Source organism: Arabidopsis lyrata, assembly GCF_000004255.2.
Source record: "Arabidopsis lyrata subsp. lyrata unplaced genomic scaffold ARALYscaffold_5, whole genome shotgun sequence".
NCBI classification, from domain to species: domain Eukaryota; kingdom Viridiplantae; phylum Streptophyta; class Magnoliopsida; order Brassicales; family Brassicaceae; genus Arabidopsis; species Arabidopsis lyrata.
Genome location: NW_003302551.1, coordinates 20,601,219 through 20,624,081, shown reverse-complemented (window position 1 = coordinate 20,624,081; position 22,863 = coordinate 20,601,219). Strand labels below are relative to the sequence as shown.

Below are 22,863 nucleotides of genomic sequence, written 5' to 3'. Positions count from 1 at the left end.
TCAGCTACTTTCGTCTCCCTTGGAGTTTGAAACAGCTTCCGTTGAGCACCGACTGCGTAAGCGAGAAGAAGAAGTCCGAACATATATCAGCTTATAGTTTTCGCCAAAGCCATTTAAAGGTTACTTAAGGAAATCGTATTCCTGATGGGGTGGGTTCCTTGAGTCCCAAGAGACTTTGATATTTCTCGATTCCAATTTTTGAAAAATACTAATGAACTCATCCGTTAAAACTTTATGTGAGACCACAAACAAATTAACCACTTGATCAGGCTTGGTGCGAGAAAAGTCCACAGCGGTGAGAAGAATGTCGCCCATCACCATTTTAGCTCTCCCCCTGAATCTATATATCAAATGGAGAACCTATTAATGATTACATATATATGGATTTTGCATTAGGATCGTTGTCACCTTTCAGCTACGCAGAGAAGTTAGTCCTCCGAATCTTTGCTATGCTCTTCCACTTCACTTTGCTTGATCAGGTTTTCTAATAGGCCATCCGAAAACAAAAGACGTACCTCTTCTGATACGACCTTACCAGGCTCTGCTAAGAGAACATTGTAATGTCTTTGTTTCAAATAGTGAAGAGTCTTGAGAAACAACTTGTGTTCTGAGAAGTTGTTTGAGATTATCATCAGATTTGCTGGATGAGGATTGTCCACTGCCCATAGAAGAATGTCCAAGAACATCCTAGCAACTCTTTTATGCGTTGAATCTAATAACAACAGAGATATAGATTAGATTCTAGACATATATGTAAGTAAAAACAGAGAATAAAAGACTAGGGTTTTTAGTAAATAAATTCACCTTTGGGTACGAATGAGATTTTGACTCCAGCCTCACGAAGTATATCTAGCAAGTCATCAGGTAACGTTTCATTCTGAACATAAGCTGAGATTGATACCTCACCACGATAACCCTTATTCTCAAGAGGTGATTTGATATTCTGATAAATCAAATGAGGACGACTATCATTAGGGGTTGAGCAATCATCGAGGTCCCAGAAGACGCCTGTGCTATCATCTGCTAGATCGATTAGATGAAATCTATTAATCCAGATATATATCACAACGTGAATTGATTAGATCCATTAAAATTTACTATGACTGATCGATCAGATGAAATCCAATCCAGATATAGACAAACAATTTCAAGGAAGAGCTAGAGAGAAATCTCACTTGCGAATTCTGTGGTCATGGTTTCGACGGAGATCGAGAAAATTAGAGACTTGTCTGAATGAAAGAACAAAAGAAAAATTAGGGTTTAGATGCGGAAGAGATAGACTATAGGTTGAAAGGGTGGGAATTAAGGGTTAGAGATATGGCTTGTTTTCCAAGACACTGATTTGCAGCCGTTGGATTTCACAAGGTCATGCCAATTTCGATTCTACCCCTAATTAACGTAACACACAGCCAAGTAGCTGAGGGTAATTTGGTAACTTCTTTAGTGTATTAATTAAGGCTTTTTGTCCGGGATGTTTTTTTTTTTTTTTTTTGAACAAGTCCGGGATGTTCTTTTCAGTTTTCATCATGTTACTAATTAGTGTTCACTGTCCAAAAAAAAACTTATTCGTGTTTGAAATAAACAACAGATTCATTTATATGAACAAAAATATGTATAAGAGATTAATACTATTGTAGTAACAAGTTTGTCGAATAAACCGGTATCGACCACATGGAGTCAGTGGGCATGAACTAAAAGAGAATAGTCATTACACATACTAGGGCCGGGCTTTTAAACCGAACCGAATGTACCGAACCGAAACCGAATAAAAAGAAACTGAACCGAACCGAACCAAAAATTTGAAAATAACCAAATAGATACTAAATTTGATAACCGAATCGGTACCGAACCGAAATATTTCGGGTAACCGAAATATCCGAAATACAATTATATTTTCGAAATAATTAGTTATTTATTGACCAAATAATCAAAAATACTTGAAAAATCTATAAAAATAGTAAAAATACTCAAAAATAACCGAAAAATATCCAAAAATATTCGAAAATACTCAAAAATAACCAAAATATCCGAAAATATCCTAAGCAAAATAACCGAATGAATACTAAATTTTAAAACCGAAAGAACCGGAACCAAACCGAAATTTCAAAATATCCGAATGGATACTAAATTTTAAAACCGAAAAAACCGAAAACCGAATGGATCCAACCGATAACCGAAAGCCCAGGCCTAACACATACACACTAGTGGGTAATTTAGTAACTGCCCGTGTCAAGCATGACCTGGGCCGCAGATCTCTTCTTCAGGTTCATTAGAATCCTTAGAGAACAAGAGGTGTACTTGGGCCAATTTAGGTGGAATTAACAGGCCTATTTCATGGTATACGGGCCATTCTACTATGTGGCCGATATTTCTTGGTTAAGCATTGCAATGCACATAAACGGACCATGGTGATATCTTATCGTTCTTGTTAAGCATGGTGATATCATAGTTGCAGGACGATAGGAGAGCTTAGAGATCCGAGTTTAATAAAAATGATGAATTTTAATCTGAACAAAACATTAACTTATTATGGTCAGAATGAAGGAGATCTGCAAAGAGGATGATCCAACATTTCCTAGAGTTTTGTTCTTAGTCCTCAAAAGAGGATGATCGATCAACAGAGGAATGACGAAATTACAGACAAACAGTAGTGAACATTTTATTCTACTTGCAGCAATACTAAATTAATTAGTCTCCAACTAGTGGTAATGTCATCATAATGCCGCCTAATCCATAAGTTAAGGCCTAAGCTCTTCCAAACCCACTTCCAGGTTGAACAATGTGAAACATGTAATTTTTCTTGGATTTCAAAAGTTGAACAACCTCAATGAAGTCTGGAGAGGTGTCTTTCATGATTAGCATCAAATTTGATGGTTGAGGATGTTCAGCTGACCATGCAATGATGTCTTCAAGCATCTTCGAATGTCTCGCGTACCTCTCTCCTGAAACAAACAAGTCAGATCTGATCAAAGATACATACATTCACAAACAAGTAAGTAAAAAAAGACAAGTTTTTAACCTGCAGGGAAGTGATTGAGCTTAATTCCCTCAGAGGGAAACTCATGACCCGTCATATCACCATACGCCCTTATTGAGACTGTTCCATGATGACCAGCCCTCGAAATGGTCAATTTAATGTTCTGCAAAACCTGACTAGCATTGAGGTCAACATCAATCTTGCAATCTTCTATGTCCCAAAAGATACCTGTCTCAGCCGCTGCGATAACCAAAAAAAAAGGAAATTACTATAAAACGGAGAATATACTTACTAAAACTACTTGCTAGGTTTTAGTGACAGAATCTAATCTTGAGATCTAGAGAGTTATGAAAACAACACTTCTAACGGAGATACAAAGAGAGAGAGAGAGATAGAGATTTTACCTGCGTAATCGCCGGGAAAAGCAGACATTGTTTTGCCGGATTGATAGAGAGAGTGTTTGTTTGGTAGGTGAGAGGGTTTTAGATCTGTGGTTGCGGTTGAGTGAAATTTACGCTTTGTTTTCACTGGCAACACTGGTCGTCGTGTGCTAATTTCGATTCTACCCCTTGCCACACAAGACACAACCATGTAACTGACTGTGGGTAATTAAGTAACTTTGTTTGTCAATTCAGGAAAAGCATCACTTGGGCCGCACCATGGCCCAAAACTCCTCATTAAAATCCTTGAGAGAAGAAGAGTTATACTTTGGGCTATTTGAGGTGGCCCTATTTCATTGTAAATGGGCCTTGTTAAGATATACAAATGACGGATTTTCGTTCTTGTTAACCATCGAAACGAATCTCAAAGTTGCATGGCCCACCCCATCACGATTTCAAGTATTTTAATTAACTTTCCAACCCCTACCAAGAATTGGAAACTGAAACTCTTTTTATTGATCTTACTTCTTTAGATCTCTGATCTGGAATATAATTCGGTTCAACCTAGAATTCTATCTAACGATAACCAAAACTTAAAAGTTAAATTAAATATGTACATGTATGTGTAAGAAAACGACATCACATCTCTCCTCCAACTCCCACTTTTGCTTTGCGTTTAAGTTAGTTAAGCTATGCATAATTTTCCTCTAACAAATTCAAATATTTATAACGATCCAAATCGAAACATAAACATATCACACAGTTTCAAATTAGAGCTTCGAATCTAGTTTACTTGCTCTTCTACAGTACATGATCAAAATCATGGACTCGAGATGTTATGGCTTCTTCTTTGCTCTGTTCTCTTTAACTGTGGTTGCTCTTGCTTACGATCCTGACACTCTTCAAGATCTCTGCGTTGCAGATCACACTTCAGGTAAACATATCTTCAAAATTCAATTTAGTGTTTACTGTTTACTTTGAATGATTAAAGTAATGAAATATCGTTGTTTTGGATTATGTAGGGATCAAAGTGAATGGTTTCACATGTAAGCCCGAATCAAACATCACCGCCTCAGATTTCTTCTTCGCCGGAATCGGAAAACCCGCCGTCGTTAACAACACAGTCGGGTCAGCCGTCACGGGAGCAAACGTAGAGAAGATCGCAGGGCTTAACACGCTCGGAGTCTCACTCGCGCGTATCGACTACGCTCCCGGAGGTTTAAACCCGCCGCACACGCATCCACGCGCCACTGAAGTGATCTTCGTTTTGGAAGGCGAGCTTGACGTCGGATTCATAACGACGGCGAACAAGCTATTCGCTAAGACGGTGAAGAAAGGAGAAGTTTTCGTCTTCCCGAGAGGATTGATTCATTACCAGAAGAACAACGACAAAGCGAAACCTGCGTCGGTGATCTCTGCGTTCAACAGTCAGTTACCGGGAACACAATCGATTGCCGCCACGCTATTCACGGCCACTCCGGCGATTCCTGATCACGTTTTAACGACGGCGTTTCAGATCGGAACGAAAGAAATCGAAAAGATCAAATCCAAGTTTGCTCCCAAGAAAGTCTAAAAATTGCGTTTGTTATATATATTTTTAATTTTATTAATTTGTTTTTAATAAAGGGAAAAAAAAATAGCTTACTTATTAGAGTAAGCTGCTGAATCAGCTGGAGGGTTTTAAGCAATCCATATAAGAAGAGCACAAACCTATAAACAGAGATCTCTCTACAAAGCAAACAGACGAGGGAGAGAAAGCTGTACAATTTTTTATACACTAAAAGCTCTGCATAAACCAAACAATATAACTTTGCCTAGATTATACATATATATGTATGGACACTGAAACCCAAAATCACACTTTTACTTATCTATCCTGAGGTTATTACAGAGATGTCCAAGTTCCGGCCGTGACTTCATCCAATCCAAGAATTTCATTTCTTCAGGTGACGTGCAATAGAGGTATGATCTGAATGTTATCAGGTAAAAGTAACGCCTGCTCATACAAAACAATCATATTATTTGTTTGGATATGGGAAGAAATGAACTTCAAGGTTTGGTTTGGAGTTGAGTAACTAACCTTAAGGCTTTAACACCCATGTCCATGATGTATGAACGGTTTTCATCTTTTGTAATAGGAAGCTTGTTGAGTTCTTTACTGTAGTAAACGATGTCTTCTCTCAAATGTCCTGCACCAGCACACCTATAAAATGCCAAAACAAGACGATGCAATCATGAGCGATGTATTCGAAAGTGAAATAAAATTCTCAAAAGAGACTGATTGATTGCATACAGTTCGACTATTCCATCTACGTCTGATTTGCTCTGAGGACCATGAGAAAGCACTCTTATGAGACTCAGTATGTCGCGGTAGTCTCCCATACTCAACGCTTCTTCATCACAAACCCGTGAAGGCGAATCATCTTCTTCTAAGGTAGAAGAATCTGTGGTTGGTGTAGCTGTGAAGTTCTGACCAGGTTGAAGTAGGAGACAAGTTATGGCCATTGCATAAGAAACTCCTCCAAAACCGGTGTGCGATACAAACAAGTAACTCCCAGCGGAACTGTGTTGAAAACGTCCACAAGTTAACACGGAAGAGATTTGGTAAATATGTAAAATGTGAAAGAATAAAACAGATGATTGATACTTACTCGTCTTTACAGTACTGGATCGCGTCTACATCGGAAGCTAATGCATCTTTTTCTCTGGTTAAAGGTATTCTGCGGTAAGATATGTTGTAATTTTCATCTTTCAGTGCAGCATATACTTCTGCAGGTGTCTTCACATTATCTGGTTGAATATTCTCCCAATATCCAATAACCCGAGATTGATTAGATGCCGGGCTGTATTCTTCACGATGCAATAGCATTCGGCCTCCAGTCTCTCGAACTTCAGCCAATATATCTTCTTTTAACCGTGATTCTATGCTTTCTACCTGCATTAATGATACAAATTAATAAAACTGCTTTTGCAATTTGTATAATTATTAGCTGTGATTGAAACATACCACTGCACCAGTTATTCCAACATGCTTAAGCGTATCAACAGGTTTACTCAATTCTCTCAAGACAAATGGAGTTCCATTGATATAAACAACCGCTTCTTCTCTCAAGTCTGTTACTACTATTCTTTCTGTTGAAACCCCACCTTCTTCCTTTAGTTTGGTGCCTAAATAGGCGAGCATCTTTTTAGCGCCTGAAATTGTGGGAGTTGCCATGCTATACACAGGATATCTATCGACCTGAAATGAACGTTATGTCATGGTTAAGTATGATCATTTTACGGTTACCAGTAATCAGGAAACCACACAAGAATCGCATTTCCTTGAAGCCTACCTTGTATACGTGAGGTGCACCGTTAATTTGCAAACGACTTGAAGTTCTTTGGCCAGGGAAAAAGTACATTTTAAGTATAGAACCTTTTCCCAAGACAGAACCACTACGTTCGTTGACAATTGACTCCATGACTGCATCTCCGTGTTGCGATTCATGTTGTGCCCGCAATTCCTCCTACATGAAAATATTCAAAGTTGTAACACGCAAAATAAAGAAGATTATACAGTTTCCCAAGACTGAATAATGAGACATTTGACTCACAGGAATGGTAAAAAATCGTCCAGGTCTTAGCCTTATGCTCCACTTCATTGCTTGCACCTCAGGCCTCTGATTCAACCAATTCTTGAACGTAACCTTAGATTCTCCTTCCACAAAGAATCCATCAAAAGCTTTGCTTCCTAGATAGGCTGCAAAGGCAATCAAGCGGAAGTATCTCTCCAAATATTCAGCGCCACGTTTCAAGGCAGCACTCCTTACTCGTGGCTCAACATGTTGTTGGTTGAAAACCTTTCTGTACTGCAGAACAGCTTCACGAATATTTTGCAATGCAGAACATCTATCAATCACAGCATCTAAAGCCTCGCGGGATTCAACTCCATTATCGAATAACCTAGTGATTTTCCACAGCAAAAGGATGTCATCCATTCCAAATGCACGACCTTGTTCCTCCTCAGTTCTTCGTCCTGAATTACGAGGTCTTGCTTCAGCGTTATTACTTCCAGTTTCTTCACCACCACTTGAGGAATCTTCATCCACAATGTCATGGGTCAGAACGTCATAAAGAACCTTGATAGGTCTCCCATAATTGATGCGGAGCTTCACTAGACAGGCAATGACAGTTCCAGTGGTTGTTCTACCTCTCCCCATCTGTGAATGTCGAATGAAAAAGGAAATTTTGTAAGTTGAACAGATAAGCTAGAGAGGATTACCAAATATATCGAAATACACAAGTAGATTGGGACGCAGGAGGGAACTCAACCTGGCAATTGAAGACAAAAGCAGTGTCTTTGGAAGCAGAAGCAATATTAGATGTCAATGTGTCAAAGTCTGAGCTTTTGGGCGCTTTACCATCAGTTATAGGTACACGTGCATACTTAATAGGAAACCCATCAGCCTCTAAACATTTGTAGACCTCGAGGGGTGTTTGAACAGAATCAGCATCCACATTTTCCCATAAATCAAAAATCTGTCCATCTTTGGTTTCATGAATGACCATTATCGCACCGTCATATCGCTTAGCTTCTCTCAGAATATCCTCTTTTAGACGAGCCTCCATTCCTTCCACTCTATCTCGATCAATTCCCTACATAGAGGTATTTCTGTTAAGCTTTCTAACCAATCCATAAGAGCTGAAGAGAAATTGGGGATAATCACTCAAAGGTATTGCATCTAAATAGAATCTGAAATATACTTAAAACACACAGATTATTACCGTATATTCTAGCATGTTCTTATATGGCCTTTCAACTTCACGTAGAACAAATGGTTTCCCGTTGATATATATAACAGGTTCTTCTCTCATATTGTGCCAAAAAACTGGCCGACCACCTCTGGAACTCCCAACCCTTTCAATGACAGATCGAATACCATCTATAGTTGGATTCGCAACACCATATACAGGAAATCCTGGAACCTCCCTAAAATTCGGAGCTCCTTCCACCCTCTCTGGTAGACTTAAAATTTGACAGCCAGGACTATGATCGCTCTTTAGAACAGTTTGACTTCCCAGAACTGCCCCACTTCTAAGCGCAGCAACGACACTCATCTCGTGAGGGCGCCCGTCGGTAGATTCTGCAATCTTTGTCAAAGAAGGCTTCATAGCTGCATATCCAAGGGCACCCATAGGATCTCTCCTGAGCAACCTGGACGAGGCAATGAACTTACATAAGACATCTGAAGATCATATGCAGTCTGAAACTCGAGTACCAGGTTAATTTTGACTTTCAAATTATGCTAGAATAGTGTAAATAGATACAGCTACAGGGAGCTACTTAAATATAGGAAAAGCCTCTCAAATAAGTTGTTCTTCAACTGCTCCTATGGAAAACTGAGATACAGCCAGATTTACAAGCAAAACAGAAGCATAACAAGTTACAAGCAAAAATAAACTGCTTCTCAGTACCTGCGAAGAATGCTATAGAGCTCTGGCCTAGCTCGCATCCAATCAGCAAAACTGACATGGCCAAGCGAACCAGATTGGAGAAAAGCACCCTCTGAATGAAGATATACTGCAAAGCATATAAGGAAGTAATATCTTTCCAAGTACTCAACAAAAAATGAGAGTGCTGCCTCTCTCTTCTTTTCATCGGGTTGACGCAAAATACTACTGCGATAGGTTGCAATTGCCTCTCGTAAATTCTGTAAGTTAATTCATGGATAAACTTTAGACCTTTTACCCTAAGTGAAACCCCATAAGTTAAAAACTTAACACAGATACCTGCATGGATGCACATTTGTCGATGACTTTATCAACTTGCCTTTTACCTTCTACACCACCCTAGAATCATGAAACCAATTAATAGTTAGACGCAGCAGGACCACCAAAATGATCAGATAAAGACAAATGGAAAGAGTCTAAATACCTCTAAGACTCTAATTAAACTTCTAACGACCGCGTATTCCCCTCTACGGATTGCCTCCTCCGAATTCGGCAGATTAACAGTAATATTTTCACCAGCTTTAAAGATTCTCCCAAAAGAGTTGTTTCTTGGGAATCCTTGATCTTTATTCAACATCAAATAGCAAAGAAAAAAAAATGACAGGTTAATAGATACCATAATGACCTGGCTTAAACACCAATCTGTCTATGGGCTATATTTTTTTCGAGAATATGTGGCTCCCTAGATATATACATAAGAACAGGCTTGAGAAAGAGGGTTGAGAGATGATTATTTGGCTAGTCGATAGTGTTTCATTTCTCTATGACAAATAAAGCACTTGTAGATTTGATACTCCAAAAGTGGAATAAAAGTAAACGATTCAATAATAAGGTATCCCCAATTCAGCTTCTTTTTTTTTCGCATAACATCTAATTCACAGAAAGAGCATATGTTATACTCTCTTCGCATATGCTTCTTCGCAAGTTGAGCGGTTGGAGATGATGATGTACCTGATGCCCTAGTACGTTTGAAATAGACCAGGGTTGCAATCACCATTCCAGTCGTCGTACGTCCACGTCCCATTTGACAATTGAAAATGATCTCCGTATTAATGTCAGCCTGAGATATCTTCCTAATCTGAAATAATAGTGTTTTGAGAAGATTCATTAACAGGAACATAGTAATCCCAATTTAATGTTATGCTCCTAGCAAATACCAAAGGGCAAGAGATAAGATCATTCAGGGTTGTCAACTAAGAGGAATGGCATAAGACTTACCAACAGATCAAAATCTGTTTCTTTTGGCGACTTTTCATCCGTTATAGGAACACGTTCATAATCGAGAAGGTAGCCTTCAGCTTGCAGTTCTTCGTAAACCTAGATCCAGAGAAGTGTATAAGCAAAAAGAATGATATGAACCTGGAAATCCCATTAAAGGGTGTACATATGATGTTTCATTCCAATACCCTACCTCAAGTAGTGTCTTCAAAGAATCAGTTGAGACTGGCTCCCACTGGTCCACCATCTGACCATCTGGCAGTTCATCGGTGACAAGTATCTTATTCCCATATCTGCAAGGCAAATGGTCAAATACACCCAAAGCAAAAAACAATGATACAAACAAAGTTAGATCATTCAAAGGACCTAGTGGTTACCTCGACGCCTCCATGAGAATATCTTCTTTTAACCGGGCTTCCATTTGCTCTACCCTTACCCTGTTGATTCCCTGATCAGAAACATAAGCTTAAGGTCACAAATGAAAGGTTCCATGGATAATCAAGTTTCTGATTAACTTTAATAGTGGAGATCCACCCAACAAACTAATGTACAAGAAGGCTATATTAATGTACAACAAAAGTGTTTCCGAATGGAATTGACCGCATATTAGGAAAAGGCTTTTGTACCGTGTACTCAAGATTAGTGAAAGGTTTCTCCACATCACGTAGAACAAAAGGTCGCCCGTTTATGTATACTACCTGCCAAATGTGTAGTAAATGCCAAGTTAACAAGAAAGAATGTCGAAGCAACAGTAAATGGCACATGCCTATGATTTGGATATTGGCAGAAGTTCAAGAAAATGGATTTACCGGTTCCTCCCTGAGACTAATCCAAAGAACTTTTGCTTGTTTCCCGTCCTTGTGAGCTCCAATGTGCCTAAGAACGTTTCGTATCCCAACAGCAGTTGGAATTGCAACCCCATGTACACGTAATGAATCAGCCTGTAACAAAGACCACAAAACCAAGAGCAGATAACAAAATGAGAACACATTAAATCTCAAAATGAGAGCTTCAATAGATAATTAGTACTCGGGGTTTATAAGGAATCTGCATTTTGGAACACACAAGATCAAGTTCTAGAGATATAACGAGTGCAGTACATAAAACCTAGATTCTAGCTGAAATCAAATAAAATTCCTACACATAGGATTCGTTTCTGTGATCCGATTTCCATGTCATTCACAGATTCAGCTCACTTGATAGTCAAATTTCACATAACAAAGTAAAAACCAAAATCGGAGAATGGGAGAGAGACCTGACGGTAATTGGGAGCGCCTTCGATCTGAGGAGTCATACGCTTATTTTGACAACCTGGAAAATGGTCACTCTTGAGAATCGTCTTCTTACCAAGTACCGATCCATCTCTCAGTTTCATCACCTGCTCTGGCTCCTTCGGTATCGACATATCTCATCCAACAAAAAACCCCACACACCACCGAGAAACTTCAAAAACTTGCAGATTCGATTCAAAAAAAACGATATCGACTCCGAAAAACCTCTCGACTCTTCTTCTTCTTCACTCTATAAACTGTTCTTCGAATCCCGGAAAAACGACAAAAATCGTGCGCCAATGCGGGACGAAGAAACGCTGGAATATTCGTGATTCGCAGACAAAATCCAGAAAATATCTCGCGCGAGAAAAGGAAAATCGAAGTTTGAGAATTGAGAGAGAGAGATGAAGAAAATGGATAAGGTCGCGGAACAAACAAAAACGCGGAGGATAATTCCAACAAACTTATTTTGAGCGGAGAGATTTAAGAGAGATGAGCTCACACGCTAATCTATTTCTTTAACTCTTGATTACCTTCGACGGATATTTATAAGATCTGATTAAATTGTTGATAAAACAGAATTAATACTACAATTTTTAGGAAAGGTTATTTAAAAAAATAGCATAACGAGAAAGTTATCTAGAAGCCTAGAGTAGAGGGTTTTGTTTTAAAATAAGCAAGTAGAAATCAGAATATATGAAAGCTTATAACAAAACCCTCTAGCCTTATTATACTAACCTCAGGATATATGAAAAACCTTATCTTTTAAGATTACCTTTAATTAAAATCGTTTGAACATTATTAATTTATGGCTTTTCGTTAATCTTTTAAACATATCACCATAAGTTAATTATCTATATGTGTTAAATAAATAAAGGTAAGAATTTAATTATCTATATTGTGATTCATCTTTTAAGTTTTAACATATGATTTTCTTAGAAAAGTTTGATCTTCTTAGATTCAATTTAGCCGGATTCAACACGTTTAAAAGCTTCAATTTAAGCCAACCATAAGAGATAAGAAATTTGTTTACTTGTAATTGGTAATAAGTTAACTTTTCCGTTTTTTTTTTTTTGGGACAAAAAGTTAACTTTTACGTTATAAGTTATAACAAAAAAATATATTAATAATGTAAACTTTTTAAAAACCATTAAATAATAATAAAGTAGCCTCCTCCTAAGAAGAAGAATAATAAGAGAGGAAACAAAATTTCGATTGGTCAGTAAATGAGTTGTGGGTCTTGCGTCACACAAAAACGTGAAAGGCGTGTCTTTTTCTTTGATTTTTTAGTAATTTATTAAAGATTTTGTCTGATCATTTTCCAATCCTGCAAATATATTTATTTTCTGTAAAGTGGATATTCATGAGATTAACATTTAATTTCAAGAAACCATTTAATATTTTTATTTTATGATAAAATAATAAAATCATATATAATGTAATTTGAGATTCGAATCCTTGTTATCTCTAATCTAATTTTGAACGTTTATTATGTTAGTATAGTCATGTGTCCATAAAAATGAGCAAGATTTTGCATTGAAATGTTTTTTTAGACACTTTGAAACCAAAATGTATTTGAATACAGTTTAATTATGGGGCTTTTGCAAAAATGCCACTTTTTCAATGCCACTTTTCAAAAATACCCCCTTTTTAAAACCTTATAAAAAATACTCTTAAAAAAATAAGATTTACCCAAATATGTATGTAAAATATGTATGTAATATTATTAAAACATACACAAACTACATTTCTATGTATCTAAAATCTTATAAATATTTTATAAATACCTTATAAATGCATTTTAAATACCTTTAAAAACCTTTAAAATATCTTGTAAAACCTTTGAAAAACCTTAAAAATCCTTTAAAATAACTTGTAAAACTTTCAAAAACATCTTATAAAACTTTATAAATACTTGGATCGAGTCTTCAAGTAGTAGTTACAATTCATAAGTACCTTATAGACCTAGTAAAACTTTATAAAAATTTCAGATTTAAAAATGGACATTTTTTAAAATGAACATCTAAAAAGGACATTTTTGAAAAGGGGCACACCAAAAAATATATTTTTAACAATTTTCCTTTAATTATTGTCAATTTGTCATGCTCATTTTACTGTTTTCTTTAACTACTGTTTGTTTTCTCTTGTATAACATCACTTTAATTATTATTATTATTTTCGTAACATCACCACTTTAATTCGATTGTTGATAAATTTATGTGAATTTCAAAAATCACGAACTTTTATAAATCAATATCCATAAATAGTATATATCATAAAAACATAAAAATATCTTTCAACGTCTATCTAACAACAGAAACAAACTTCAAGTAATACTGATTAGGATCCCTTCGAAGATAGAAGATGACTAACCAATACTAGCTGATAGGTCATTGAAAATGAATTTTGCAAATGTAACACCAGCTCGTGGTGCCATTCAAAACCTATGGATTCATAAGGCCGAGTCAAAATATATACAAAAGAAGAATATACAAATGCGAAGACATGTAAGTAATATTTTATAGATTTAATGAGTACATAACTGCTATCATTCGTAACTAATATTCATGCTCAAATATAATTGACCACCTACGCTAAATCCATTGATATTGACTATGTAAAGTGGCAGGTCACACATATTCTTTAATATATGCTTAATATTATTAGTCACCGTATAAGAAACTAAAAATGATTGGTAAACGGCTAGTTTAACGCGTCGTCGTGAGTTAAACATGTCAGATTCTTCGATTGTTCTTTTATTTTTTATTATGGGCTCCCACTTGTTATATATATATATATTTTTTTTTCACTTGTTATATACTTATATGACATTTTTACGACTTTACAAATTCTTAATTATTTGAAATACTATAAACAAAGACACACGCATTAAACACGGTCTACGGAAATGGTTTTCTTACTCTTTGGTCATTTATCAAAATAGTTAACAACAACTACAATTGTCAAATGACAACGGACAACCCAAGAAAGAAAAATTATCGTACCGGTGTGTGTGTGTTTTTTGTTTTTTTTCTTATATTTTATTTAAACTTAAATTATATTAATAAACCCCTTTATTATTTGTAACTTCCTTTTTTTCTTTTTATTTGTGAACATACAACTTCCTTTATTATTTATGCAGTCCTATCTTTTAATAATATTGGAACATGTCAACAACTCAAGTGTATGACACATACCATGTTTAAATAATTGTAACCTATCAAGTCACATCAAACTGATTGATGTTTTATTTTCAAATGCGATTCTCGTGGACTTCAATATCTGGTTCACAAGCTTATTGTAGTTGTCTTCTTTTATATGTGTAGTCAGTCATTAACAAATGTTTTTCTATTTAGCTTTAATGTCAATCTAGTCATGTAGATCATTACCAAACCTGTAATCAAATGAGCGACCGAGTAATCAGGAGTACGTATTATTTAAATCGTTGTCTTATATATGAACTTGTTAAATTATCGATTTATTTTATATCCAACGATTTGGAAGATCTCTCAACCACATGTATCTACTCTCTCACGACAAATGAAAATATTCTATTCAAAGAAGCAATTTGTCATAAAAGTATCAGTTAGCAAAGGGAAGGATATATGAATTTAATTTAGTTTAAGTAGTAATTTATTTGTTTTAGTCACCACAATTTTGTCATTATATGTTCTACAAATTAATTATGAGTTTTGATATCGTAATATTCTTTTATATAAAACATATCATTCGATGGAGGTTTTGTTATCTAATTGATTAGTACTTTTAATGTCTCAAAATCAACATCAAAATTTAAATTGGAGAAGAAATCGAGGTTGTTTTTGTAATATTTCTAAAATACAAGAGTTATTTGATTAAAAACAATAGTTCACGCTCTACCTGTGTGAGATTTTAAATACTAAGGGGTTTATATGCAATTTTATATAAATTTAATAACTAGCAAATTATTTTGACCCGACCCGGTTGATTGGAGATAGATTTCGCGTTATCGTCTACTTTTCCGGTCAGTTTTGGGGTGGGGGAAGCATAAGATGTCGACCGGTTTAGCTCTGAATCGCTGTTCGATTTCGGTATGTAGAACGGCCGGTACTTTACTTAACCGGCCAACGGTCTCCGTAGTCAGGAGTTTGAAATTCAGTCACCGGCTAATCGGGAATTGCTCGATAGCGCCGGCGGATCCTGTTGTTGTGGCGGAAGACGTAAAGTACGGTAACAAAGAGGTTATCAGTCTCACTCCTCGCCTTTACGACTATGTCCTCTCCAACGTTCGCGAGCCTAAGGTGTGTAACTCTCTTCCTCTGCTTTGGTTTTCGTTTTCCATTTTGTCAGACTTATAGAGACTTTTACTTGTGGTTTGGTGTCTTGCTTAGATTTTGAGGCAACTTCGGGAAGAGACTTCCAAAATGCGTGGTAGTCAAATGCAGGTAACAGTTTCACTGCATTTGGGTTCTTTCACTGGTTTCAGCTTGTTGATGAGCTCTGGTTTATGCTAATTGTTTCTGTTCTTGTTACTACCAAGCTAACTTTCTAGTATTACCTTTGATTTTGGCTGTAGGTGTCGCCTGATCAAGCGCAATTGCTTGCAATGCTTGTACAGCTGCTTGGAGCAGAAAGATGTATTGAAGTTGGAGTTTACACGGTCTTTACGCTTCTTCCTATTGAGTTTCTTGAGCATTGATATGTTGGCTTCGATTTCGTTTCTTATGAAAATGATGACGAGCTTGTGTTTTTGACAGGGATATTCATCATTGGCTGTGGCCTTAGTTCTACCAGAATCAGGGTGTCTAGTTGCCTGTGAAAGAGATTCTAACTCTCTTGAAGTCGCTAAGAGGTACTACAAGCTCGCTGGAGTCTCTCACAAGGTGAGCCCGAAAAATATCCCATTCCAAATCAATGCTTTTCTATGGCACAAAAGATTTAGTGTTTTATACTTTTTTTGTTTGCGATTTCGTGACATCTTTAAAATCAATGATATTATGCTTGTAAAATGGTTCCTCAGCATATATTTGGCCTCTTGGAAACCCTTATAACATTTTGTTTTGCTCTCTTGTCGATTCAGTATCGATAGATTCATTACAAACAATTGTATGATTCTTTGATTTGTTTACTCTAGTCAGGTTAATGTGAAACATGGTCTTGCAGCTGAATCATTGAAATCCATGATTCAGAACGGTGAAGGATCCAGGTAAGTACGTAAGCTTCTTTCATTATGTTGAGTGAGGGTGGCTCTTGCCTAAATTTCAGCTTTTATTACTTGCAGCTATGATTTTGCATTTGTCGATGCTGATAAGAGGATGTATCAGGACTACTTCGAATTGCTTCTTCAACTTGTAAGATAAATAATGCTAGTCTCTTTCCATAGTTGGCCAAGTTAGCTTTAGCAGATATCTCTGTTGACGCAGGTCAGAGTTGGTGGAGTCATTGTGATGGATAATGTTCTTTGGCATGGACGAGTTACGGATCCTCTGGTATGCATCTTACACAAACAAAATCATCCTCTAATAAAGCTTCTCGAATGAGAAGAAAGACCATAATTTCATATCGATTAATTCAACAGGTGAATGATGCGAAGACGATCAGCATTAGGAATTTCAACAAAAAGTTAATGGATGATAAACGTGTAAGCATTAGTATGGTGAGTTTGTAATGGTTTCTATCACTTTGTGCTCCCAAGTCCACAACACAACGAACTCTACCAAACTCTCGCTTGAGTTTTTCACATTTCTTTGCGCATCAGGTACCAATCGGCGATGGCATGACGATATGCCGCAAGAGATAATCATCAGGAAAAACCACTTGGGTCACAATGAACCTGATCCAAGAAAGAAGTCTTTTAACCATGAAAGGAAAAACCACTTGGGTCACAATGAACCTGATCCAAGAAAGAAGTCTTTTAACCACTTGGGAGGCTAAGCAGTAAGGCATGCACTTTGTCAAATTGTTTTGCTCTTTCCGATTAGTGGAAAATAGAATTTTGATTAGGCTTTTGTTGTCATCAACCTCAAAGGGGGTTCCTGTCCCAAAATTTAAATAGAACATATTTTTTTCTTTCTATTTTCGAGCTGAACAAAAGGAAAAATATATATAATTTTCGTTTATGCACATAAGACTTTTCAAAAGCAACCGCCAATTATTTAAAAATATATGTATTTTTTTGTAAATAAGACTTTTCAAAAGCAACCGCCAATTATTTAAAAATCAGATTCTCTAAGCATAAAGCCAAATGTTCTCAATAATTGCTTGAAAAAATTTATAATCCCAATGTCATCAACAAATCGACAATTTCAGGCGATGCCTTCGTTCTCACTGAGCTTTCCTTTCCTTTTGTTGGTTTTCTGCTTTATCGGCTTACTAGCTGCGGATGATCTCCCACATAAATCCGGCGGTGACGTCTGCTCCGGGGGTTCTGATCGTAGAACTCCCGATATTCGACTTAACCGACCGACGTCCTCCGTCGTCGGAAACTGCCCCGCGGAGCCGAGTCCTTTAGTTATGGCTGACGACGAGAAGTACGGTAACAAAATGGTTATCAGTCTCACTCCTCGCCTTTACGACTATGTCCTCAACAACGTTCGCGAGCATGAGGTGTTTAACTCTTTCCTCTGCTTTGGTTTCTTCGTCTTCCACTTAATCAGATCTACTGTGATTTTACTAGTGACTTGATTTATGTTTTAGGTTTTGAGGCAACTTCGAGAAGAGACTGCTATTAGTCAAATTCAGGTAATAATTCCCACCTATAGATTAGGGTTCTTTCACTGTTTTCAGCTTCTTGATGAGCTCTGGTTTATGCTAGTTCTTGTCACTACCAAGTCTAACTTTATGGGAAATTAAATTTAATTTTGGTTGTAGGTGTCGCCTGATCAAGCGCAATTGCTTGCGATGCTTGTGGAGATTCTTGGAGCAGAAAGATGTATTGAAGTTGGAGTTTACACGGTGTTTAATCTTTTTTCCTTTTTAAGTTTCCTAGCATTGTTACATATGTTGGCTTCGATTTCGTTACTTATGACGATGATAACAAGCTCGTGGTTTTGACAGGGATATTCATCATTGGCTGTGGCGTTGGTTCTACCAGAATCAGGGCGTCTTGTTGCTTGTGATAAAGATGCTAACGCTCTTGAAGTTGCTAAGAGGTACTATGAGCTTGCCGGAGTGTCTCACAAGGTGAGACTGTAAGATATATCTTATTCAGTTATTGCTAAGAGGTTAGGACTACTAATAGCTGTTTTGTGACTCAAGTCTTGGCCATTGGTCTCCTATATACTGATACCTCACTTGTAAAATGGTGTCTCAATGAAATGATCTCATTACGAGCAACTGGTTGATTCTTCAATTTGTTTACTCCACTCAGGTCACTGTGAAGCATGGTCTTGCAGCAGAATCTTTGATGTCTATGATTCAGAACGGTGAAGAGTCCAGGTAAATACAGTTAGCCTCTTTCGCATAATTGCTGATGGTAGCTCTATGTGAAATGATTGACTCATTTAAGCTTTTCTTATTTGCAGCTATGATTTTGCATTTCTCGATGCTGATAAGGCTATGTATCAGGAGTACTTCGAATCGCTACTTCGACTCGTAAGACCAAGATCAGAATAATGCTAGTCTTCTTTCCATTAGGGTCAAAATAGCTTTAGCTGTTATCTTTACTGTCTCAGGTCAGGGTTGGTGGAGTCATTGTGATTGATAATGTTCTTTGGCATGGATGGGTTGCGGATTCTATGGTATGTATCTTTCAACAACCATGCTCTAAAAAGCTTATCGAATGACCATAATTTCATATCGATAAATTCAACAGGTAAATGATGAGAGGACCATCAGCCTTAGAAATTTCAACAAAAAATTAATGGATGATCAACGTGTAAGCATTAGTATGGTGAGTTTTTTTTTTGGATTCTATCACTCCCTGCTCCTAAACACAAAAGGCTCTTCCAAGCTCATGCTTGATTTTTTCCACCTTTCTTTTGTTCATCAGGTATCAATCGGCGATGGTATGACCATATGCCGCAAGAGGTAATCATCCCTAAAAACCACACAGCTCGCAGTGGACCTGATCCAAGAGAGAAGTCTTCAAACATTAAAGGATTGATGAAGCCAAGATATATTATTTCAGGAGAAGGAAACAGTTCCTTTGTCCTGACTCTTATCTATTCTCACAAACACAAAAGACTTATCAACTTTCCCTTTTCAGTCAAAATAAATTGAAGAATTGATAAGATAAACCAATTTGTGGGCTTATTGGGCCTTGATATGTACTGTTTTCTATGTCCGTTTCAGGCCTTTTATAAAATCTTTTGACGACCCAAAAAAAAAAATTATAAACCAAAAAACCAGCAAACGGAGGTTGCTGAACAGGCATCAATACGACGCCGTAGAAATACACGACATGACGTTTGATGGGTTAAGTAAGAAACGACATGACGTTTGATGGTTTATATACAAAACTGCGCGTAGTTTCTGTGATTTGCTTTACTCGGTGCGCGTACCAGCTGTACCACCAATTCAAACAACACGGTTACGTAAACTCTCTCTCTCTGAGAAAATCCCCAAATCTCATGAAATTAGGGTTTCAATCATTCGTAACACTTTGAACGCAAAATTAGAAACCTCCTCTCCATTCGCCACGAATCTCTAAGGTTCTTCTGAAGGATTAGATTTCTGGGTTTAAGAAATCTCTCTCTCTCGTCATCAACAATTCTCGCGATGCCGTCGTTAACACTGAGCATTCCTTTCCTTTTCTTAGTTCTCTGCTTGATCGGTTTACAAGCTGCGGATGATTTCCTTGATAATTCCGGCGGCGACGTCTGCCCTCGGGTTTCGGACTCGGGTGGATGCCCAATCAACTGTTTCCGAGCGGATCCGGTTTGCGGAGCCGATGGAGTCACGTACTGGTGTGGTTGTCCCGACGCAGCTTGCCATGGTGCTCGTGTAGTCAAAAGAGGAGCTTGTGACACAGGTAATGCAGGAAGTGCTTCTGTTCCTGGCCAAGCTTTGTTATTGATTCACATTGTTTGGCTCTTCTTGCTTGGACTCTCTCTTCTCGTTGGTGTTTTCTAATCTCTCGAGTGTTGATGGCGGAATTAGAGGAGCAATTGATTGATTCCATTATCGTTTGTAGCTTTTAGTCATATTTTACAGAGCACACATTTGCTTTGTGATATATAGATCACACGTCCTGTGTTTGTTATATGTAGAGCTGAGTATTGTTTTGCTATGTGTGCTATACATATGTAATAGATTCTGTTGCAATACATTATATAAAGATTTGATCAGACACATACTTAATATTGATCATGTATATTGGATCTATATACTTCACATCTGCCGAGATACCGATTTCTTTAAAATATTTCTTCGTCTGTATACAAAATATCGAGTGGTCATTTTTTCTGGTTTCATCCCCTCTTGACTGAAGTAATTCACAATTCACAAACCAAACCTCTTGTTGAATGTGCACACGGATATCACTGAGTACTTTGTTTCCAGATGCAAACTCTGCAACAAAAGAAGAAAAAAGAAAGGAGGGGAATGTTAAAGTTCTCTTTCATATAGAAAATTTGATCAAATTTCGAGTTTTTACCTGTCCGGCCTCTTCTGCGACTCAGATAACAGCAGAGCCTTTTGTTTCCATAAGGTACTTCAAATGTTTCAATACACCATTGAGGTCCATGAGATTGAAAGGAACCTTTTTAGAATGCAATCTCTATATGTTTTGACAGTTAAAGATAAAGCAGAACGTTTCATACCTCAGGAATCAGGCAAATGTATTGTGTATATAGCATTGGCACCAGCATGAGTTCCGCTACCACCAAGCACAAAAAGCATGTTGATTCCTTTCTCCTAAGATACATTTCATAAACTGTTAGAAGTCATATTTTCAGAATCTGCAATGTCTATATAACATCAAAATGTAGCAATAAGATTTATGATGTGGGAATTGAAGAATCCACCTCCATACTGTCCACAATCTCACTAACAGTCGGTCCTCCACGTGAAACACCGAGCAAGCTTCCACCAGAGAGATGAATATTTTGCACCACTTTCCTTCACAGCTAACAATCAAACGCAAAAAACAACAAAAAAGAAAAATCTTTCAGATATATTCTTGGCTAGAGAGCAAAAAAAAAGTGTCAGTTGTTTTCTCAAAGTAACTAATACCGGCATCTCCGGTAGATTCTTATCAGAGAAGCCACGATAATCGAAAGAAATCCCAACGACGTTCTCCACACCATATATCTCTAAAGTGATGACAATCTGCAACAAACAAGATATATCATCAACAAGGGAGAGCTACTCCTCTCTACATGAAACAAAATGTAGCAAACTCACATGTCTAATAACATCATTGAGACCAGGACAAAGCCCACTACAAGTAACAATCGCTACCTTCACTTCCTCGGGTCTAAAGTATATATTTTTTCCCGTGGTCCAGCACGATGGACCCTGTTGATCAAATCCTTAGGAACTTAACTTAGATAATAGTAGTAGTGTCCCAAACTCAACTAGTACTATTATTACCATTGCTCAATCCAAGTACAGTCTGGATCAATACACACTGCTCCAGCAGAAGTTGGTGATGAGTAGTTTATAACCTGACCAAATCCAAATCTAAACCTTAAATTGTGCCCTAAAATTACCAACTTTTTGCCATTAGAGAGAAAACAGAATTACCTTGAGAAGTACTCTGTCTTTGTTATTAATGTAACCATGCCATTCTTCGTCTGAAGGGTAACCACCAGAAAAAAACAGCCGTCGGAGACATACACCAGAGAAAAATAAAAATCAAAACTTAAGTCCTAAAAACGATCATGCATCATGATTGTGTTGTTTAGAAAATAACAAGGACTCTCTCTTTTTTCTTGGAGGGAGACAATTCTCGAAAAATAAATAAAAAATAAACGCTTTTAATTTTGAACCGTTCGATCTTTTTAAGAATTTATGAAATACATTGGGCTTACGTTTGGGCCACCGCCATAACACTTAAAGCCCAATGAAAATTTGAGTCCCACATCGAAAAAAAAACAGAAAGATACTAACTTATGACCCCTATAAATATAAGTATCCCTTTGCATTCTTAATTTAACATACAGTAATGGGCTTTCTACGAAGGCCCGACTTTTGGCATAATTGCCTTAAAAGTACAAAATGATTTCTCATTCTTTTTTTTTTTACGTGTTTAGGTTTTAAACGTTTTTTCTAATCTAATTTTGTTTTTATTTATTTTTTAAATGTTAAATTTTTTAATTTTTGTGTAAACTAATTGGATACAACATCCAAACCCCTAAGAGGTGTTCAAGGTTCAATATGGTTTACACATAATTAAATTTTTAACACTTGTTTTCTTTTTTAATGTTTTGTTTTATTTTCTTTTTTTTGATTAGTGTTAAATTTTTAAATTTTGTGTAAACTAGTTGGATACAACATCCAAACCCCTAAGAGGTGTTCTAGGTTCAATATGGTTTACACATAATTAAATTTTTAACACTTGTTTTCTTTTTTAATGTTTTGTTTTATTTTCTTTTTTTTGATT

The 22,863-nt window shown here is 36.8% G+C and overlaps 8 protein-coding genes across 13 annotated transcripts; 4 read left to right on the top strand and 4 right to left on the bottom strand.

Moving 5' to 3' along the window:
- Positions 1-250: 250 nt before the first annotated feature.
- On the bottom strand, positions 251-1,772 carry LOC110228306. Of its 3 annotated transcripts, none has more exons than XM_021025185.1 (4): positions 1,176-1,772; positions 805-1,020; positions 409-712; positions 251-340 (listed from the first exon to the last, which is right to left on the bottom strand). In XM_021025185.1, exons 1-3 carry the CDS (start codon positions 1,192-1,194, stop codon positions 429-431), a joined length of 519 nt encoding a protein of 172 aa, XP_020880844.1. In that variant the 5' UTR covers positions 1,195-1,772; the 3' UTR covers positions 251-340; positions 409-428. The 3 variants fall into 3 exon arrangements, with proteins under 3 accessions (XP_020880844.1, XP_020880845.1, XP_020880843.1); XM_021025186.1 differs by having other exon boundaries at positions 251-334; XM_021025184.1 differs by having other exon boundaries at positions 251-712.
- A 758-nt stretch (positions 1,773-2,530) lies between these two features.
- On the bottom strand, positions 2,531-3,490 carry LOC9314496. The gene is made up of 3 exons (XM_002876606.2): positions 3,382-3,490; positions 3,020-3,217; positions 2,531-2,942 (listed from the first exon to the last, which is right to left on the bottom strand). The coding sequence occupies exons 1-3, from the start codon at positions 3,407-3,409 to the stop codon at positions 2,746-2,748; spliced, it is 423 nt and encodes a 140-aa protein (XP_002876652.1). The 5' UTR covers positions 3,410-3,490; the 3' UTR covers positions 2,531-2,745.
- Positions 3,491-4,060: 570 nt separating this feature from the next.
- Positions 4,061-5,045, top strand: LOC9312720 (germin-like protein subfamily 2 member 4). The gene is made up of 2 exons (XM_002878381.2): positions 4,061-4,291; positions 4,380-5,045. Exons 1-2 carry the CDS (start codon positions 4,168-4,170, stop codon positions 4,928-4,930), a joined length of 675 nt encoding a protein of 224 aa, XP_002878427.2. The 5' UTR covers positions 4,061-4,167; the 3' UTR covers positions 4,931-5,045.
- On the bottom strand, positions 4,987-11,874 carry LOC9314495 (paladin). The gene is made up of 19 exons (XM_002876605.2): positions 11,324-11,874; positions 10,878-11,009; positions 10,695-10,766; positions 10,446-10,516; positions 10,262-10,361; positions 10,069-10,167; positions 9,802-9,928; positions 9,275-9,414; positions 9,130-9,189; positions 8,815-9,050; positions 8,125-8,554; positions 7,672-7,995; positions 6,954-7,559; positions 6,693-6,866; positions 6,365-6,598; positions 6,009-6,292; positions 5,651-5,920; positions 5,438-5,560; positions 4,987-5,353 (listed from the first exon to the last, which is right to left on the bottom strand). Exons 1-19 carry the CDS (start codon positions 11,471-11,473, stop codon positions 5,221-5,223), a joined length of 3,765 nt encoding a protein of 1,254 aa, XP_002876651.1. The 5' UTR covers positions 11,474-11,874; the 3' UTR covers positions 4,987-5,220.
- Positions 11,875-15,289: 3,415 nt separating this feature from the next.
- Positions 15,290-17,396, top strand: LOC9314494 (O-methyltransferase MdmC). Of its 2 annotated transcripts, XM_021025176.1 has the most exons (10): positions 15,290-15,619; positions 15,710-15,763; positions 15,895-15,978; positions 16,076-16,201; positions 16,457-16,524; positions 16,600-16,669; positions 16,742-16,807; positions 16,897-16,974; positions 17,077-17,139; positions 17,200-17,396. In XM_021025176.1, the coding sequence occupies exons 1-9, from the start codon at positions 15,371-15,373 to the stop codon at positions 17,116-17,118; spliced, it is 837 nt and encodes a 278-aa protein (XP_020880835.1). In that variant the 5' UTR covers positions 15,290-15,370; the 3' UTR covers positions 17,119-17,139; positions 17,200-17,396. The 2 variants fall into 2 exon arrangements, with proteins under 2 accessions (XP_020880835.1, XP_020880834.1); XM_021025175.1 differs by having other exon boundaries at positions 15,291-15,619; positions 17,077-17,396.
- A 164-nt stretch (positions 17,397-17,560) lies between these two features.
- LOC9314493 (putative caffeoyl-CoA O-methyltransferase At1g67980) lies at positions 17,561-19,603 on the top strand. The gene is made up of 9 exons (XM_021025173.1): positions 17,561-17,924; positions 18,015-18,059; positions 18,189-18,272; positions 18,375-18,500; positions 18,688-18,755; positions 18,842-18,911; positions 18,992-19,057; positions 19,132-19,209; positions 19,309-19,603. The coding sequence occupies exons 1-9, from the start codon at positions 17,601-17,603 to the stop codon at positions 19,348-19,350; spliced, it is 903 nt and encodes a 300-aa protein (XP_020880832.1). The 5' UTR covers positions 17,561-17,600; the 3' UTR covers positions 19,351-19,603.
- A 215-nt stretch (positions 19,604-19,818) lies between these two features.
- On the top strand, positions 19,819-20,605 carry LOC9312719. The gene has a single exon (XM_021025188.1). It carries the CDS (start codon positions 20,037-20,039, stop codon positions 20,388-20,390), a length of 354 nt encoding a protein of 117 aa, XP_020880847.1. The 5' UTR covers positions 19,819-20,036; the 3' UTR covers positions 20,391-20,605.
- LOC9312718 lies at positions 20,587-22,484 on the bottom strand. 3 transcript variants are annotated; one of them, XM_021025189.1, is made up of 5 exons: positions 21,852-22,484; positions 21,492-21,776; positions 21,284-21,385; positions 21,080-21,173; positions 20,587-20,828 (listed from the first exon to the last, which is right to left on the bottom strand). In XM_021025189.1, the coding sequence occupies exons 2-5, from the start codon at positions 21,563-21,565 to the stop codon at positions 20,760-20,762; spliced, it is 339 nt and encodes a 112-aa protein (XP_020880848.1). In that variant the 5' UTR covers positions 21,566-21,776; positions 21,852-22,484; the 3' UTR covers positions 20,587-20,759. The 3 variants fall into 3 exon arrangements, with proteins under 3 accessions (XP_020880848.1, XP_020880850.1, XP_020880849.1); XM_021025191.1 differs by having other exon boundaries at positions 21,492-21,925; positions 22,005-22,484; XM_021025190.1 differs by having other exon boundaries at positions 21,492-21,587; positions 21,663-22,483.
- Between the last annotated feature and the right edge of the window lie 379 nt (positions 22,485-22,863).

Excerpts from the sequence above, each read along its gene's own strand:
- LOC9314493 (XM_021025173.1), top strand. The coding sequence starts at position 17,601 with ATGTCATCAACAAATCGACAATTTCAGGCGATGCCTTCGTTCTCACTG. Across the intron at positions 17,925-18,014 it reads ACAACGTTCGCGAGCATGAG|GTTTTGAGGCAACTTCGAGA; the intron begins GTGTTTAACTCT and ends TTTATGTTTTAG. Across the intron at positions 19,210-19,308 it reads AACGTGTAAGCATTAGTATG|GTATCAATCGGCGATGGTAT; the intron begins GTGAGTTTTTTT and ends TTTGTTCATCAG.
- LOC9314494 (XM_021025176.1), top strand. The coding sequence starts at position 15,371 with ATGTCGACCGGTTTAGCTCTGAATCGCTGTTCGATTTCGGTATGTAGA. Across the intron at positions 15,764-15,894 it reads TGCGTGGTAGTCAAATGCAG|GTGTCGCCTGATCAAGCGCA; the intron begins GTAACAGTTTCA and ends TTTTGGCTGTAG. Across the intron at positions 16,525-16,599 it reads CAGAACGGTGAAGGATCCAG|CTATGATTTTGCATTTGTCG; the intron begins GTAAGTACGTAA and ends TATTACTTGCAG.
- LOC9312719 (XM_021025188.1), top strand. The coding sequence starts at position 20,037 with ATGCCGTCGTTAACACTGAGCATTCCTTTCCTTTTCTTAGTTCTCTGC.
- LOC9312718 (XM_021025189.1), bottom strand. The coding sequence starts at position 21,565 with ATGGTGTGGAGAACGTCGTTGGGATTTCTTTCGATTATCGTGGCTTCT. Across the intron at positions 21,386-21,491 it reads AGAATCTACCGGAGATGCCG|CTGTGAAGGAAAGTGGTGCA; the intron begins GTATTAGTTACT and ends TTTGATTGTTAG. Across the intron at positions 21,174-21,283 it reads AGATTGTGGACAGTATGGAG|GAGAAAGGAATCAACATGCT; the intron begins GTGGATTCTTCA and ends AATGTATCTTAG.
- LOC9314495 (XM_002876605.2), bottom strand. The coding sequence starts at position 11,473 with ATGTCGATACCGAAGGAGCCAGAGCAGGTGATGAAACTGAGAGATGGA. Across the intron at positions 9,929-10,068 it reads AAACAGATTTTGATCTGTTG|ATTAGGAAGATATCTCAGGC; the intron begins GTAAGTCTTATG and ends CTATTATTTCAG. Across the intron at positions 6,867-6,953 it reads GACGATTTTTTACCATTCCT|GAGGAATTGCGGGCACAACA; the intron begins GTGAGTCAAATG and ends ATTTTCATGTAG.
- LOC9312720 (XM_002878381.2), top strand. The coding sequence starts at position 4,168 with ATGATCAAAATCATGGACTCGAGATGTTATGGCTTCTTCTTTGCTCTG. Across the intron at positions 4,292-4,379 it reads CGTTGCAGATCACACTTCAG|GGATCAAAGTGAATGGTTTC; the intron begins GTAAACATATCT and ends TGGATTATGTAG.
- LOC110228306 (XM_021025184.1), bottom strand. Across the intron at positions 713-804 it reads AATCTCATTCGTACCCAAAG|ATTCAACGCATAAAAGAGTT; the intron begins GTGAATTTATTT and ends TGTTGTTATTAG.
- LOC9314496 (XM_002876606.2), bottom strand. The coding sequence starts at position 3,409 with ATGTCTGCTTTTCCCGGCGATTACGCAG. Across the intron at positions 3,218-3,381 it reads TTTTCCCGGCGATTACGCAG|CGGCTGAGACAGGTATCTTT; the intron begins GTAAAATCTCTA and ends TGGTTATCGCAG. Across the intron at positions 2,943-3,019 it reads GCTCAATCACTTCCCTGCAG|GAGAGAGGTACGCGAGACAT; the intron begins GTTAAAAACTTG and ends TGTTTGTTTCAG.